Consider the following 16,697-nt stretch of genomic DNA (forward strand, 5'->3'; position numbering starts at 1 on the left):
GTGCGGCAGGCTGCCTGGCCGTCCCGACGCCCGCCGCCGTGCCCCGCCCCGCGCGCCGGGCCCGACCGGCGCGTCCCCACGGCCGGGGCGGGGCCTCCGCCGCAGCTCCCGCCCGCCCGGGCCCACACAAAGGCCCGGCAGCCGGCCGAGAAGGAGCGGCCCCGCCCGCCCCGGGCCCGGCCTTACCCAGCCGCTCCGCCGCCTGCAGCCCCGGCCGCGGTCACCGACCGCCGCGCCCCGCCCCGTGGCCGCCACGGCTGCTGCTATTGCTCCTCCGGCTGCGGCCGCTGCCGTCGCTCCAGCACCCGCCACCCTCACCGCCCTCACCCCTCCCGGTGCCGCCGCAAAACCAGTCCCGCGGCCGCCAAGCGAACCCGGCTCCGCACGACACTGCGTGCGCGCGCACGCGAGCGGGCGGCGGCGCTCTTTACGGCAATAGCGTCAGTGCGTGGCGCTCGAGCTTGGCCGCAATTTACACGTGGCTGTGTGGGACGCAGGTTGCTGTTGCTGCCTCTACAGTCACTGCCGGCACTGCCCTTGTCGCTACCGGAATGAAGCGACCGAGTGAGTCGGGTCGGGGAGCGGGTGTTGAGCGGCCTCTGTCTCTGATGGTCAACGAACCACCGGGGCGTTCTTCTGTGGGAATGGGTGAGCCTCCGTATAGGCCGTCGTGCTGGTCGCCAGTAGAAGCGAGGGTCGGAAGGTCCCACGCTGACCGCCGGCCTGTTTTACGAAAGGTAGACAAAAGTGAGGATCACTGGGACGCCTGGGTTGTTTAGTCTCGTAAGCGTCTTCCTTTGGCTCGGGTCATGATCCGGAGTCCTGAGATCCAGCCTTGCGTGGACTCCCTGCTCAGCGCGGAGTCTGCTTCTCCCTCTGCCCCTTACCTTTCGCCTCTTGTTCTCTGTCAAATAAATAAAATAAAGAGACAGAGGGAGTTTTTGACGAAGACAGAGAGAGTACAAGCTGGGAGAGGGAGAAGCAGGCTCCGCGGTGAGCAAGGAGCCGGATGGGGGACTCATCCCAGCATCCTGGCGTCATGACCTGAGCCGAAGGCGGACGCTTAACCGACTGAGCCACCCAAGGCGCCCAGATAAATAAAACCCTTAAAGAAGAAAAAGTGAAGATGAGGCCTGGGTCTCCTGCCTAAACAGTGTCTGAGCCAGTTGCGGCCCAGGATTTTCCTCTCTTGGGCCATGTTCAGTCTGGCACTGGCCAGGTCTGAGAGCCACTTCTGAAATCCACTGTTCTGTCCTAACTTGTGATTCAAGGTGTGTGCTAGGGGTGCCCGGGTGGCTCAGTGGGTTAAGCCTCTGCTTTCCGCTCAGGTCATGATCTCAGGGTCCTGGGATCCAGCCCCACATTGGGCTCTCTGCTCGGCAGGGAGCCTGCTTTCCTCTTTCTCTCTGCCTGCCTCTCTGCCTACTTGTGATCTCTGTCTGTCAAATAAATAAATAATCATTAAAAAAAAAAAAAAAGTGCCTGCCCTTTGGGGTCACATGCTCCTGAGTGTGATTTTAGTCTACTGTGGGAAGAGAGGGAGTAAGGAAGCTGGGCTCTGTGCCAGATATACTGAGTCAAATTGTTGGAGGTTTTAGAATGGCCTATATTTACTATCCACCACATATGATTCTTAAATTAGGTTTGAGAGTTGATTAATTGCTAAATAGGAAAAGTGATGTGACGACCCTCCCCACCCCAGCACTGTCACTAAAAACGAAAACGGATCACTTGTGTCTAATCGTTTTGTGATGGGTTTCTTTGTAGAGTTAAAGAAAGCAAGTAAACGCATGACCTGCCATAAGCGGTATAAAATCCTTAAAAAGGTAAGCCTTGTGCTTGAAAGAGCTACATTAAATACAATGCTAAACTCATTTCTGTCCCACCTCTTCTCCACTAGGAGGTTTGGATTAATAAGATTTCACCTCATGAATTTGAAGTTAAATAGACTGTGTGTGGGCACAATCTTAGACATCAGGAGTATAGCTGTAGGAAAGTGCAGTAATTTGGTGATAAGTCTGTAAACTCTGATCAACATGTTAATGTCTGCAGAGAGTCTCCTGATGACATGTTTTTGCTGCTTTATACATAAGTACATATGTTCTTTGTGTTGTTACAGTTTAACTTTTCTAGGTTATTTTATAGGTATAACCAAGTTTAGCCAGATACTGATAAGAATTTTTATAATAGGTTCGAGAGCACCATCGAAAATTGAGGAAGGAGGCTAAAAAACGGGGTCGCAAAAAGCCTAGAAAAGACCCAGGAATTCCAAACAGTGCTCCCTTTAAAGAGGCTCTTCTTCGGGAAGCTGAGCTAAGGAAACAACGAGTAAGATGTTAATTCAAACTTTGACCAAGTGATGTGTGGGTATGTGTAGCTTTTCAAAATAAAATAACACCAGGTTGCTTGGACTCACCCATTTCTCTTACGGCTTGGACACAGCTTGAAGAACTAAAACAGCAGCAGAGACTTGACAGGCAGAAGGAACAGGAAAAGAAAAGAAAACTTGAAACTAACCCTGGTGTTAAGCCATCTAACTTGGAACCTGTGAAAGAGGTACGATTAAGTGTCTTTGTGAATGAGAGTTCTGACGTAGAAGTAAAAACACATACCTATGGCAGGGGCGGCTTTGCCTCTTGAACAGAAAGACAGTTCCAACTCTTACTAAAAGAAATACCACTTGCAGTACCCCTAATTAGCCATGGAAGGTAGAGAATCAGGTTGTACCTGAAGTGCTAATTTTGTGTACTTTTTCCCCTTGTCTTTATCTTGCAGGAATTCGGGCAGGGCAAAGCTAAGGACAAACCCAAGTCCGGCAAACAAAATCCGAAGAAGTTGTATTGTCAGGAACTTAAAAAGGTATTTTAGTCTAGGTTAGTGTCTAAAAATGGTAGTGAGGTTGAGAAGACTAGAGTCGTTCTTTTTCTGACACCAGCCCTATAAGTGTGGAAGTGGAGTTCACTTGAGCTAGATGAATCCTTCAGCAAGTTGACTTATCCTGTTTTGTTTTGTTTTTGTAAAGGTTGAGAGAGAGAATGGGGAGGCAAGCAAGGGACAGAGGGAGAAGGAGAAGCAGCTTCCCCGCTGAGCAGGGAGCCCTAGTAGTAGGGTGCATCAGGGGCTCGATCCCAAGACCCTGAGATCATGACCTGAGCCAAAGGCAGATGTTTAACTGACTGAGCCACTCAGGCACCCAAGTTCTCCTGCTTTTTAGTTTGTTTGCTTATTTATTTATTGTGGTTTATTCTGATTAGGGCCTTTTTTGTTTAGCTAAAGGAAACATTCTTAAGGTTCAAAATTTTTGCACCGGAACAGTTCCCTATAAGCATGATTTACAAAAATGTTATTTTGTGTTAAAGTAACATGTTGATAGTGTGGTTTTTAAAATAGAGGAAAATACGTCCGAGCAAGCAGTGTGGAAAAAATACTCTGTTGAAACCCAAGTGAAGGAAGTCAGGAGTTAGAACTCCCATTCTCAATACCCATTTTCCCAAGGTTACTTCCCTGTGACTAGACCATGATTGCTGCTCAGCAGCTCCTGGCAGGCCAGTGGGGCCTGTCAAACTACATAATTCAGTATTAGAGGGTTATATTTTCCACTTTTCAAATCCACTTTCATGGGAGACCAGAGGCTGCCAAGCAAACCTGTATTTTACTTTGCTGTGAGAAAGGATGAACACGCTAACATTCTTCATGCCAAAGTGAAAATGTAAGACCCAACTCTGAGCTCACCCTGGTGCGAAGTGGAAGATGCCCGTATCCTTGTATGGAGGGTGTTGCCAGAGCAAGGAATCCTCCTCTGATAGTTTCTGCCTTGCCAGGTGATTGAAGCCTCAGATGTTGTGCTGGAGGTATTGGATGCCAGAGATCCTCTTGGTTGCAGGTGTCCCCAGGTAGAAGAGGCCATTATCCAGGGTGGACAGAAGAAGCTGGTACTTGTATTAAATAAATCAGGTGAGCAAAAGGGGATGCCTTTTATGTACCAGTGCACTAGTGAGGTATGAGGAAAACATGTGACCAGTCTTACTTTCACTGAAGACTGATAAGATCCAACTCTGACCTCAGTAAAGCCAGTGCATATGGTCTTGTTGCTAAAGACAGTGCTGGGCAGTGGGATGGAGGTATTTTCTATAAGCGATAATAGGTTTCTACTGGTTTTGTTTTGTTTTTTTTGGCCATTCAGTACTTACCATCTTGTCTTATTTAAGAGTCTGAGTTTCTCTACTTAGCTTACTGTGCAATGTACTGGACATAGGAAGTGATGGTAGTTTGCCATATTCCCCACATCTGCGTAATGTCCGTATATGACGATATGAAGTGCGCTTAGGAAGTACTGGTTTGAGCATCAGGGCCAGGAAAACCCAGAATGCCATCCATAGTTACTGTTGGTCACTTTCGGGTAATTACCTGGAAATGCTCAGGTAATTACCTGAGAGTACATTCTGGAAACTAATTCTAGAGTTAAGTTAGTAGGGTCATAATCTATAGGTTGACTTAATTCTGAAGGGTAAGTGTTGCAGAAGGGAATCAAATACTGAGGTGGTAGATACTGAACTTGGTTAAGGTAAGGACAGCATGGTAGGGAGTTTACCCTCTTCCCATCTTCTACTTAAATCCTTCTGAAAAAACTGTGAAGAGACAAGAGTAAAATCCAAAGTTTATCAGATAGTGCTTATTCATGTCAACAGAATGACCATATTGGGGTGTGTGTTTTATTCCTAATCCCTATTAGATTTGGTACCAAAGGAGAATTTGGAGAACTGGTTAAATTATTTGAAGAAGGAATTACCAACAGTGGTGTTCAGAGCCTCAACAAATCTGAAGGACAAGGGCAAGATAATCAAGGTACTCTTTTCGGTCCGTGGTGGGAAGTATGGTTCTTTCAGATTTTGGATGGCTGAAATATGATGAGTATACAAAATCTTGATTAAAAAATGAGAACTCATAAGATCCAACTCTGATTTCATCCAGAGATAATCTGAAAGATAATAGTGTGGTGATTTTAATAGCTGGTCTCTGGAGCCAGATTGCTTGGGTTTTATTTGGTGGGGTATCAGAAGTAGTTAAATTAATTACATGGAATTTTAGCATTTGAAGGTAAGGAAGAGAGCTCCATTCAAAAGCGAAGTCTGTGTTGGAAAAGATGGCCTTTGGAAGCTTCTCAGAGGTTTTCAGGAAGCTTATGGCAAAGCCATTCAGGTCGGAGTAATTGGTGAGTTTCAGTTCTTATCTCTTACTTGCCAAGGTTTTACTTGTGTTAACAGTGTATTGGGTTGGTGCTCAGTAAAGGGCTTGTTCAAACATTAGCTTCTTGCCCACTTCACCAAACACAAAAAATTTTTAATTGCTGCATATTTCAGTGCTGTGCACTGTAGGAGTTTGGCTTCTGAAAGCTGGTTTGTTAGAATTAATCATCTTTTCCTGCTCTGATTACTTGTGCAAGAAATGAAGATGCTAAGATTGGTCTTAGTGTTTAAGTGAAGACACTCAGATCCAACTCTGATCTTGCTGTAAACATCAGGCAAACCCAAAATAAGGCAATGGAAATTTTATAATTACCAATACATAATCCCTCTTGTCCTGTGGATTTCCCATTTATAGGTTTCCCAAACGTGGGGAAAAGCAGCATCATCAATAGCTTAAAACAAGAACGGATATGTAATGTTGGTGTATCCATGGGGCTTACAAGGTAAAGTGAGTTCTTCCAGAATTGTGATATTTCATTATAGATGAGTAAATATTATTTTGTTTTGGATAGCTCAAGGAAGACCATTTTCTATTTTTTCTTTAGAGGTGTCAGTGAAAGGAGCAGGGATAAGTCAGTGCTAGACTTAGGGAAGAACTGATTAGCGTGGAATAGCTCCCATCTAGTTGGAAAGACAAGTAGATTGAGAGAAGGGGAAACTGCCTCAGAAGAAGGGATGCTTGACCCCAACTCTGAATTGAAGTCAGCCAGGTGGAGGGGAAATTTTCATGGCAGAGCAGATAGCGTGTGAGGTCAGCATATAAGCTGTACCATATGTTTGTCTTCGGTAGGGGAGGAGCGCTGTTAGAGTTTCCGATAAACATGAAGCAGATGATGAGGAACCGGATCTGACAGACTGTGCTGAGTTTGTTCAATCCAACCCTGAGCTTCGTGTTGTCTCTCATCCTCCAGGGAAACCAGTGCTCCCGTCAGTTACCATCCCTCTTGTTCCAGGTGCGTGCAGGTTGTCAGCCTGGACAAACAAATCACCGTCCTAGACAGTCCAAGTTTCATCGTGTCTCCACTGAACTCTGCCAGCGCACTTGCTCTGCGAAGTCCAGCAAGTATTGAAGTGGTGAAACCGGTGGAGGCTGCTAGCGCCATCTTGTCCCAGGCCGATGCTCGACAGGTAGAAGAACCACCCCCCCTTCCGTTGCGCTCTTTTTCATCATAAGCATTTTAAGTAGAGGATTTTCAGGATTTTTTTTTTTACACTCTATCAGATGAATGACATTTTCAGTTTTTCTTCCTTTTTTAAAGGTGGTACTGAAATTTACTGTTCCAGATTTTAAGAATCCTCTGGAATTTTTTACATCGCTTGCTCAGAGAAGAGGACTGCACCGAAAAGGTGGAAGCCCACATTTAGAGGGTGCTGCCAAATTGATGTGGTCCGAGTGGACAGGGTAAGACTTCTTTTGGCATTTTGAGGATCACATGGAATGAAGTAACTGATTTTTGACAAACCTTGTGTTTAATACCAGTGCCTCCTTGGCTTACTATTGCCATCCCCCTACATCCTGGACTCCTTCTCCACATATTAATGAGGGCGTTGCGACCAGCATGAGACAGGGCCTTAATCTGGAAGAACTGGAAAAGAACAATGCACACAGCATACATAGTAAGTTTTGTGTTTACAGTCTTCACTGGCTGGCAGGCCAGTAAAAGGTCTCCTCTATTTACATGAGCACTTTGTTCCTTCCCTAGCTATCAGGGGCCCTCGTTTAGCCAGTAGCATCCTTTTCCAGTCTTCGGGTCTGACAAATGGAATAATTGAGGAAAAGGACATACCCGAAGAGCTGCCAAAACAGAAAGAGAAGCAGCAGCAGGAGGAGGGGGAGGACTACAGTGACCAGGACAGTGTTGAAGAAGCTGCTGTAAGTATGTTGCCTGAGTTGCTTAAACTGAAGGAAGTTTTCTAGCATTATAATTTCTAACAAATGGGAAGGGGCTGAAGGGAGAAATTAAACAGTACGTAATAGATTACAAAAAAACAAAAACCAAAACAACAACAACAAAAAACCAACCCTTAAGATTTAGGTGTTTAAAGCTTGTAATCATTAGTCTCAATTTTGTGCATCCCATTATGTGTACCTTCTGGGTCTTTTTCCAGATACGCAATTCCTTGGATTAATGGCAGACAAGGGTTACTAATCTCATACTATTTCTCTTTGTCCCACAGGAAAAGAGCTCAGACATGTGTGGGGCAGAAGAGGCCTGGGAGGCACTGCCTGAAGAGTCTCAAGCAGGTGGGGCAGCTTGGGTGGAGGGATTTACTAACAAAGCAGCATGGTATCAAATTGCCTATTTTCTTAAAATCTCTTTTCTTTTCTCTAATATAGATGAGTCAGCACTATCTTACATCTCAGATAAAATGACTGAAGAGGAAGATGATGCTTATGACTTCAGTACAGACTACATATAAGAGTCCTTTCATAAGGTGGCTTCTTAGCATTTTGAACAGACTGCTAAGCTGTTATATTGTGTGTGATGGACCAGTTTGTTTTACAGTATGATGTAAACTGTAAATTTTGTAAATATGTATCATACATTTTAAAAAATATGGCAATTAAAAAAGTGTCTAAGTTCTATAAGAAGAGAACTTCCCTCACTACAGTGAGTGAATAGAAGCATAATCAATTATCTGGAAACAAAAAATCAAGATACCTATTGAAAAATGTAGGTTTCACTTTATTAACAGCTCAGACCACAGGTTAAGGTTACAAAATTAAAACCAAGCAGCAGTGTTGAATTAGCTGTACCATCCCTGTCATCCATTCACCTCTGGTCATTCAGCATGGTAGTAAGCAAACACTTGGTAAGGCAGATGGGAAACATTTATGGTCTGTTAGCCAGGGTAGTCTGTCCTCTTTACCCAGCTGAAATGTCCTTTTTTCCATGGGCTGCCGCAGATTGGCTTGGAAGCCTTGCAGCTGTTACTTCCCACACATACTGTCTTCCAGGATTTCCTGAGAAATGCTTATAGCATAAATTACATTTTATTTTATATTTGAGATCTCCATATGTCTTCGGATCAGGCTGAATTTGCCTGTTGGGTCTGGAATATACCATTTTTCCCAGACATCAGAATAGGAAGCAGTTCTTCCCCATGGCTTAAAGTGACCATTCCAATGGAGTAACTTGGCAGCCTTTACAAACTGGGGTGAATATCGTTTTCCAGCACTGGAACCTTACATTGAGAGAAAAAGAGCCAAATGATTATACTAGTATTAGTCAGAAATAAGAATGCTACATCAAACTGGAGAAAACTTAAAGGTAACTAGGTAGATCCCGTCCCTGAGAATAGTCCTTCAATTAATTCCTTATTAGCTTAGGCCTTTTGGTGGATTTTTTTGACTTACCAAGGTGGCGGACGTTCCACATGGGGTCGATGGTAGAGTGTTGTTGATAAAATACGATCAGCAGAGGAGGTGTGGTGGTGCTACCAGCCAGCGTTCTGCTGTACAGCCCCTCTCTTGGGAGAGAGAACAAATGGAAGGTGTTAGTGGAGAATCCTGACAAATTAGTCTTAAGACTCCCCCAGAGTTGAAATAAGGGTCTTCACAGGGTGGTCAGCTATCTACTTACTCTACATTGAGTTTCATCCATTTTTCCAGCTGGTTAGTTATATTCTGTTTTCTCCATTCTGTCAGGTTTGCAACAAAAACTCCAGGATTAAATGAGCAGGTGCTGGCTTTCATGGAAAGTTTACGAATTCTTTCCTTTTTATAGTCAAGATAGCCGATGTAATTGTACTAAAACACAGATGGGATATATAGTATGTTTACTGCTTCAAACAGAATAGATATATAACCAATAGTAAAGAAAAAACCTGCTTATTTAACTACTTGGATTATCAGCAGAGGGTTCCATGTAAAGGAAAGAAAGTTGACATCTCAGATTCCAAGTTAGAGTAGGAACCTAGAATAAACATACTAAGCCAGATATTCAAGGAGAATTAGGTTGTCATGTTCACTGATCAAGCCATAGGAAAGCAGCCTTGAGTTCTGGGATGAACTGAGGAATGTAAAACAGCAAAAAGGAAAGCTCCCTGACTTTGCCGCTTCCCCCCATTACCCTGCGTTATAGAGCATGGAAGTGTCTGAACAAGATCCCCAATAAGTAACTCACTTGGTTCCCTGCTCCACGGATGACAACTTTGGTAGAGGCTGAGTCACAATCTTCTGAAAATGCAGCTGCGTGTCCTGGCTTCAGTGGTGTATTATAAAGGGCAAGAATGTCCCCTGAAATAGACAGAATTTAAGATTTACACTTCTTTGTTAAGATTTACACTTTAAGTTGCCTCAAGATGCCCACTCCTCGGGGCGCCTGGGTGGCTCAGTGGGTTGAGCCTATGCCTTCAGCTCAGGTCATGATCTCAGGGTCTTGGCATCGAGCCTGCTTCCCCCTTTCTCTGTCTCTGCCTGCCTCTCTGCCTACTTGTGATCTCTGTCAAATAAATAAATACAATCTTGAGAAAAAAAAAAAAAGATGCCCGCTCCTCCCAATTAGGATGACCTTTTAGAGGATACTAAACCACAACCGCCCACACTCTGGACAAGAAAAGCACCAATGGTGACAATCTTTGGTACCTTGCACAATTATATCATCATCCATATAAATGGCCTTCTTTGCACTGGGAACCAGAATTGGCAAGTAGAACCTAGCAAAGGTTAACTGGGAAATAAAAAGGAAAGAGGCATTGGCATAAGATGTGTCAGTGGCTGTGCGTTTATTAGAAATTCCCAGAATGCTGCTCGTGCCCATGCAGGAGACAGCAGAAGGGCTCACGAACCACCCCACCTGGGCCCCCCAGGGAGCTACTTGCAGTGCGCCCAGTTACTCGGGCATTCCAGTCCTTTTCGAATACAGCTGACCCTTGAACAATGCAGGGTTTAGGGATAACGGCCCCCTGGACAGTCAAAAATCCACATAAAACATCACTCCCCCAAAACCTGATAACCTACTATGGACTAGAAATCTTACCTAGAATATAAACAGTCAACAGTTTGTGTTACATGAATTATATACTGCATTGCAATAATGTAAGCTAGAAAAAATGTTAAAATCAGAGAAAACATTTACAGTACTGTATCCAAAAAATCCATATTGAAAAAATCTGCATGTAAGTGGACTCCTGTAGTTCAAACCTGTGTTGTTTTAGAGTCAACTAAACTCCCAAGTACAAACAAGGATGCAGAGAACTCACTGGTTTTACGGATTCCCCCTGGTCAGGATCCTCCTTTACTTTCCCTTCCAAAAGTTTAGTGTCAAAAGTCACAATTTTGTACCTGATGCTTTTCAAGGTACTGCTGCTGAGCCAGGACCTGATGAAAATAAAGCACCAAATTTCAGTTTTATATAACCATGTCCCCAAGACTATAGCCTTCTCTGTGCCTTCCAAGGGCACAACGTAAGAGGAACCCTGGTGACCAGATAGGTGTCTTACAGCCCCTTCACCTATGCAAACCTTGGTTTCTTCACCAACAGTGAGGGGATGCCCACCCACGTCCCTGCCTGAACCAAGATTCTGTGGTGATGGATAGAGCCCTTACTGGGCTGACACTTTCGATCACTAAACTCCCTGTGGAGTTGAGAACACCCCATTACCACATGTGGTCCAACTCTTGTCTCCCCACATACATGAAGAAAAGTCAGAATATGATGGCAGTGAAAGCTAATTATCAACAAAGTGGGAATCACCCCATTTTTATAGACTCATTAATTCACTGTAATGACTAATTCTTACAAGTCTAAGGTATTGTCTCTAAGAAAAGTCTATATTCTTTAAGGTAGGTACTGCACATTCTTTCTGTAGCTATTCTAATGTAGTGTTTGTTTCTACATTTTAGATGGGTTTGGAGTTTTTAAAATATGGGGGAAAAAAGTCATCACAATTTTCTCAACTAAACATGAACCATGTAGAAAGCCACAAGGATGGGAATGTTTCAGAACTTCGGCAACTGGGGCACCTGAGTGGCTCAGTTGTTAAGTAGCTGCCTTCAGCTGAGGTCATGATCCCAGGGTCCTGGGATTGATCTCCGCATCCGCATCTGGCTCCCCACTCAGTGGGGAGTCTGCTCCTCCCTCTCTCTCTGCCTGCCACTCTACCTACCTGTGCTCTCTGTCAAATAAAATCTTAAAAAGAAAAAAAAAAAAAAAAAAAGAACTTTGACAACTGTTAACCTGTTAGACAAGATGTTTCTTTGACTAAATTTCATAAATTTGAATTCAGAGCATTTTTAAGACCTAGGTGAGTTTTTGTTAATCAGCTTAGGATTCTATGATTAGTTACAGCAATTGTAGTAAGGAACATTTACTGAATGATTGTTATTAGTGTTTTTTATATATTTTCTCATTAAGTTGGGTATTTTCACCCCACACTTAGAGATGTGGAAATGGGCTCCAAGGGGTTAAATAAGTGTTCCCCGATCACTCTGGGCCAGGATCCAGATTCTGTGTCCGCTCACTTCACCACACCACCTTGCCATTGCTCCCCTGTCCCATCCCACTCTAGACTACTCAGGGTATGTCCATGAAATAAGGAAATTGTAACAGGATGTAAATTAACATACTACATCTTTCACCAAGAAACTCATTACCAAATGGTATCAGCCTGAGTCGACAATGTGTATATGGCACAGCTGATTTACATCTTGGCACAAATTCCTTGTATTGTTTCTCCTACAATGCGGAAATGTTTATGATACAATCACATGGAAAAACATGTCATGTGCAGTTCTGATGTGGCATAATCCCAGCTGTATAGAAAAAGTATATACATATAGAAAAAAAACTTCCTGGATTGGCAGCTGGCCTGTCCTAGAGCATCCTCTAGAAGCAGAATCATCAGGCAAGCAGAGCTCACCGGAGATGGTCTGCTGTACCATTGAGCGTAACAAGGTAGAACATCACATTGGAGCGAGTGTTGTGCTGAATGCTGTTTATAGCTGCAATGGCCCCCCCGAGCCTATCTTCAGATGCAGCAATGACCACAGGAATCTCCTCTTGTCTCCCGTCTACAGCTTGTCGGGGAACACTTGGGACAAAGTCTATGGGCTGAAACCCCACAATTCCTGAATCTGCAAAGAACACACACAAGGAAGGTATTGTGATATAAACAGTCTCATGAGATTTTGAATAAAGAGCCCAAGACATGAAAAGAGGTAAGGTGAGGACTATACTTACCTCATTCTCCCCTCATTGCAATTTGAGGCATATGGCCCAGAAACTTTTTCCTATGTGTAACAAGGCTTTTGGAAAAGCAGAAGCATTAAAAAAAAAAAAAAAAAAAAAATTGGTGGACTGAATTCTGATACACTACACTACTGGTGGGAATACAACAGAATCTTCCTAGAATGTATTTTAGCAATTTGTATCAAGAACCTTAAATGGGGGGGGGTGCCTGGGTGGCTCAGTGGGTTAAAGCCTCTGCCTTCGGCTCAGGTCATGATCTCAGGGTCCTGGGATTGAGCCCCACATCGGGCTCTCTGCTCGGTGGGAAGCCTGCTTCCTCCTCTCTCTCTCTCTGCCTGCCTCTCTGCCTACTTGTAATCTCTGTCAAATAAATAATAAAAATACTAAAAAAAAAAAAAAAAAGAAAACTTAAATGGGGGGTGCCTGGCTGGCTCAGTCAGGGAAACTGTGCGACTCTTGATCTCATGGTCGTGAGTTCTAGTTCCACATCAGGGGCTGAGATTACTTGTATAAATAAGCAAACCTCAAACAGGTACATGGCCTCTGAGCCAGTAATTCCCCTTGTCCTCTCTTAAGGATAAAATCTGAGAAGTTAATCAGAAGTCACAAGTTTGTTTATAATTGTGAAAACCTAGAAACAGACTAAACAGCTGTTTTTCAAACTATGAATTATGTCCCATAAATAGGCATGACATCAGTTTAGTGTGTCACAATCAGAATTTGAGTAGGAAAACAGTTCCTGAATTGGAACAGAATTAGGAACGTATCAGACTGCATCACACACAGCAACTGTAAGTACTCTTCTGTAAGGGTTCTTTTTAGCCTTTTGTAATATACATTCATTTACATTCACTGAACACCTAATATATGGAAGGCAGTACCTAGGTACTGGGGTTGTAGCCATGAATAAAACAGACGAATCTCCGCCATCATAAAGGGCAGAAAATAAGCAAGTACTCATGATTCACTTGTGTGCTCTCTGTAACACGTTTTTGTGGGGGTGCCATCAGAAAAAGTCTGAGTCATTATACCAAGACTTTTTCCTGTGGAGACAAACTACATGGCATTAAAATTATATATGAGGAGTATCTGGGGATGCCTGGGTGGTTCAGTCGGTTAAGCTACTGCCTTCAGCTCAGGTCATGATCCCAGGGTCCTGGGATCAAGTCCCACTAGGGCTCTCTGCTCAGCAAGGAGCCTGCTTCTCTCTCTGCCTGCCTCTCTGCCTACTTGTGCGCAAACTCTCGCTCGCTCTTACAAATAAATAAATAAATAAAATCTTAAAAAAAAAAAAAAGGTACCTACCACCATGGTGACTTGCTTCAGATACAATCACATGGAAAACCTGTCATGTGCAGTTTATAGAGTGCATAATCTCATAATAGAAAAAATATATACACAGGAAGAAAAACCCAGGAAGGTACTATGCCAAACTTTTAAAGACAGTTCTCTCTAGGTAATGAAATCATGTATTCAATGAAAATTTACTGAGCACCTCCTGTGTACTGCCATCATCTATATGCATGTGAGATAAAGGAGTGAACAAATTATTCTCATGGAGCCTGACTGCTTTTTTCATTTTTATAAATGTTCCCACCAGAACATACATTCCTTTATGTACATATAATATGTATATATGTAAACATACCATGTTACAAAACACGCTATCGGAGCACTCGGTGAAGTTCGGGGAAAGCTATCAGTCTTTTCTTGCTGTGGTCAACTACAGTGTGCGGCAACCCCAAAGTGATTTTTGACAAACATCCTGAAGCCTCAAACATCCCTCAGTACCAAAGCAGGAGCAGTGTGAACGACTAATTTAAAAGAACTGACAACAGAATTATACAGTAAAGTGGTTTTTCAATCAGCTGGGAGACTTGATGGTTTTGTGCTTAGTCCCAGTGACACTCTTCCACAGGTTAAAGGAAAGTAACAGATGAAGGAAAGTGACCACACTGACACTAGTAAACAGGACAGGCATCAAAGAGGAGCGTCACTCACCTGTCCCCACCTCTGAAGCCCCCTGTGACATGCCACAGTGTGAGCTGAGAGCAGTGCACAGAGGCTCCCCTAAGGCCTCTGATGTGGTGAAAAGGATCTACCCTTATCAAACCTGTAACAAACCTCCACACGACTGGTAGAAGGGGTCGGGGCGAGGCTGCAGGAGCACGATGAGTACCTCCACTCCCTTTCCCAGAGCCTAACAGCTTCTTTAAGGACAAGAAAACTTTCTTTCCCTTTGGCCTAGTGACGTAACTTGGGATGCCGGGATACAGGGAACTCCGGGCCCTCAACAGATGCCATGGCACTAGTAAGGGCTCCCGTACCTGAAGCCTCATTCCTTAGCAAACTGCTCAGGCCGAGGAAGTTATGATGCAAAACCAGTAAGAAGAGAGCAACAGCCAGGACCAGGATGATGATGTTTACTGAAACACAGGAAAAGCCTGCATTAATCTCTTTACCTTTTGAGCAGCTATAAAAACAATGTAATTTGTACAAAGAGCATACCTTTACGGAAGGACATCTTTTTCTTCTGTCTTATATAAATATTAGTTTTTAACCCTATAAGACAAAAACAAGCCCCCAAAGTCAGCAGGTACATGAGAATTACCATCAAAATGCCTCAACACTTTTATTCAGGTAGAAACAGTATTTTCTGCCAGAAACTCATTTTGAATTAACAGTTTCCAAGAACCCAAATTGAGATCTGAATTTTATATAGTAGTCATGATAATAAAATACTTGCAAATAACTTGGGAGAAACAGATAGCCTTGTACATTAAATGTCAGCAGATGAAAACCAAAATAAATTCTACCAAAAGAAATACTTGGGTGTCTAGCCACGATGAAAATGTTTTCCAAATGAATTTCTACTCAAAATTCCTAGTTAAATAAGAGATGGACTGAGTTATCTATAATCAAATAACCTGAGTTCAGCCTCAAAGGTACAAAACGTCCTTGTTCTGAGTTATATCCCACCCAGTTTTAATTGGAATTAAAGAGAAAAACATTTTCCAAAATCATTTAAAACTGTAACAGAGAGAGGCACCTGGGTGGCTCAGTCAATTAAGCATCTGCCTTCAGCTCAGGTCATGATCCCGGGACTCTGGAATGGAGCCCTGCATCGGGCACCCTGCTTGGTGGGAAGCCTGCTTCTCCCTCTTCCTCTGCCTGCTGCTCCCCCTGCTTGTGCTCTGTCAAATAAATAAATAAAATCTTGAAATAATAATAGGGGCACCTGGCTGTCTCAGTCAGTAGAGCATGGGACTCTTGATCTAGGGTTTGTGAGTTTGAGCCCCACAGCTCAAACAACATAAACAAAAATGGGGCACCTGGGTGGCTCAGTGGGTTAATCCTCTGCCTTCGGCTCAGGTCATGATCCCGGGGTCCTGGGATCGAGCCCCGCATCGGGCTCCCTGCTCATCAGGGATCCTGCTTCTACCTCTTTCTGTCTGCCTCTGTCTACTTGGGATCTCACTCTGTCAAATAAATAAATAAAATCTTAAAAAAAAAAGTAAATTGTAAAATAATCACAATCATAATTCAGTGGAAATGAAAATATGTGTGCAACTAAATTAAACGATCAGATTTCTACATCTACTCTGGATAATGTTTCCTTAAAAGATTTTATGCATCCAGGATACTATGATCTTACCCGTAAGACCTTTACCCTTTGCTACTTCATTATCCCCCATGGGAGTACCTAACATTTACATAAGGCTATTAACTTCAAAAAGCACTTTGAATTATAGCATATTTCTAAAATCAAAGTAAGTTTGAATTAATTTCACTGTAGAAGTTTGTGCCTATCAGACATTGATTTCTCAAGGCCTTTGAAAAAAAGAGAAATATATTGAAGGATTGTTTTAAAAACTGGGGATTATCAATCACACTACAAATTTGGGAGAAAATAATTCAGACTCCCAAAGAATAATAAAAAATACACACACACACTCTTTCCCTCTCTCATTTCTTTCAGAGCACTACATATAACGTACATTATACCAATGAACTTCTCTAAAGAACACACATCATTATATACCCTGAGCAGTGCGCCTCTATCACACGGTGAGCTGAGCCTTTCCTCCAGAAACTGGCTGACCAGGAGCTGCTTAGACAGAACTGTAGCATCTGCTGCTTGGAGCCAATTTCCACCAAGACTGGAAAAAACGACCTCACTTGAGTAAATGTCATTTATTTAATGGTACAAGAGACAGTGTTTTAGCTCAACAATGTCAAGTAACTGTTACTTAACAGA

General features: G+C 43.3%; 2 protein-coding genes across 3 annotated transcripts; one reads left to right on the forward strand and one right to left on the reverse strand.

Annotated features, from left to right (window-relative positions):
- Positions 1-377: 377 nt before the first annotated feature.
- Positions 378-7,833, forward strand: LOC111143887 (G protein nucleolar 3). Of its 2 annotated transcripts, none has more exons than XM_022497928.1 (15): positions 378-564; positions 1,768-1,826; positions 2,191-2,328; positions 2,443-2,556; positions 2,776-2,859; positions 3,822-3,954; positions 4,733-4,845; positions 5,089-5,212; positions 5,602-5,689; positions 6,200-6,374; positions 6,506-6,648; positions 6,727-6,863; positions 6,950-7,119; positions 7,425-7,499; positions 7,590-7,833. In XM_022497928.1, exons 1-15 carry the CDS (start codon positions 552-554, stop codon positions 7,665-7,667), a joined length of 1,644 nt encoding a protein of 547 aa, XP_022353636.1. In that variant the 5' UTR covers positions 378-551; the 3' UTR covers positions 7,668-7,833. The 2 variants fall into 2 exon arrangements, with proteins under 2 accessions (XP_022353636.1, XP_022353635.1); XM_022497927.1 differs by having other exon boundaries at positions 7,425-7,491; positions 7,585-7,833.
- A 67-nt stretch (positions 7,834-7,900) lies between these two features.
- LOC111143888 (glycosyltransferase 8 domain containing 1) lies at positions 7,901-14,973 on the reverse strand. Its single transcript, XM_022497929.1, has 9 exons — positions 14,948-14,973; positions 14,767-14,865; positions 12,111-12,324; positions 10,452-10,569; positions 9,835-9,919; positions 9,374-9,486; positions 8,831-8,997; positions 8,605-8,717; positions 7,901-8,432 (listed from the first exon to the last, which is right to left on the reverse strand). Exons 1-9 carry the CDS (start codon positions 14,961-14,963, stop codon positions 8,242-8,244), a joined length of 1,116 nt encoding a protein of 371 aa, XP_022353637.1. The 5' UTR covers positions 14,964-14,973; the 3' UTR covers positions 7,901-8,241.
- Positions 14,974-16,697: the final 1,724 nt, after the last annotated feature.

The sequence above is a fragment of the Enhydra lutris genome, unplaced genomic scaffold, assembly GCF_002288905.1.
Source record: "Enhydra lutris kenyoni isolate GAN:26980312 unplaced genomic scaffold, ASM228890v2 scaffoldscaffold10, whole genome shotgun sequence".
Lineage (NCBI taxonomy): Eukaryota > Metazoa > Chordata > Mammalia > Carnivora > Mustelidae > Enhydra > Enhydra lutris.

Coding starts and splice junctions, on each gene's coding strand:
- LOC111143887 (XM_022497928.1), top strand. Junction 5,690..6,199: donor GTATCCATGGGGCTTACAAG/GTAAAGTGAGTT, acceptor CTCTTGTTCCAG/GTGCGTGCAGGTTGTCAGCC. Junction 6,375..6,505: donor CCCAGGCCGATGCTCGACAG/GTAGAAGAACCA, acceptor CCTTTTTTAAAG/GTGGTACTGAAATTTACTGT.
- LOC111143888 (XM_022497929.1), bottom strand. Junction 10,570..12,110: donor GGTACAGCAGACCATCTCCG/GTGAGCTCTGCT, acceptor TATTTTCATCAG/GTCCTGGCTCAGCAGCAGTA. Junction 9,920..10,451: donor AGGGGGAATCCGTAAAACCA/GTGAGTTCTCTG, acceptor TTTATTTCCCAG/TTAACCTTTGCTAGGTTCTA.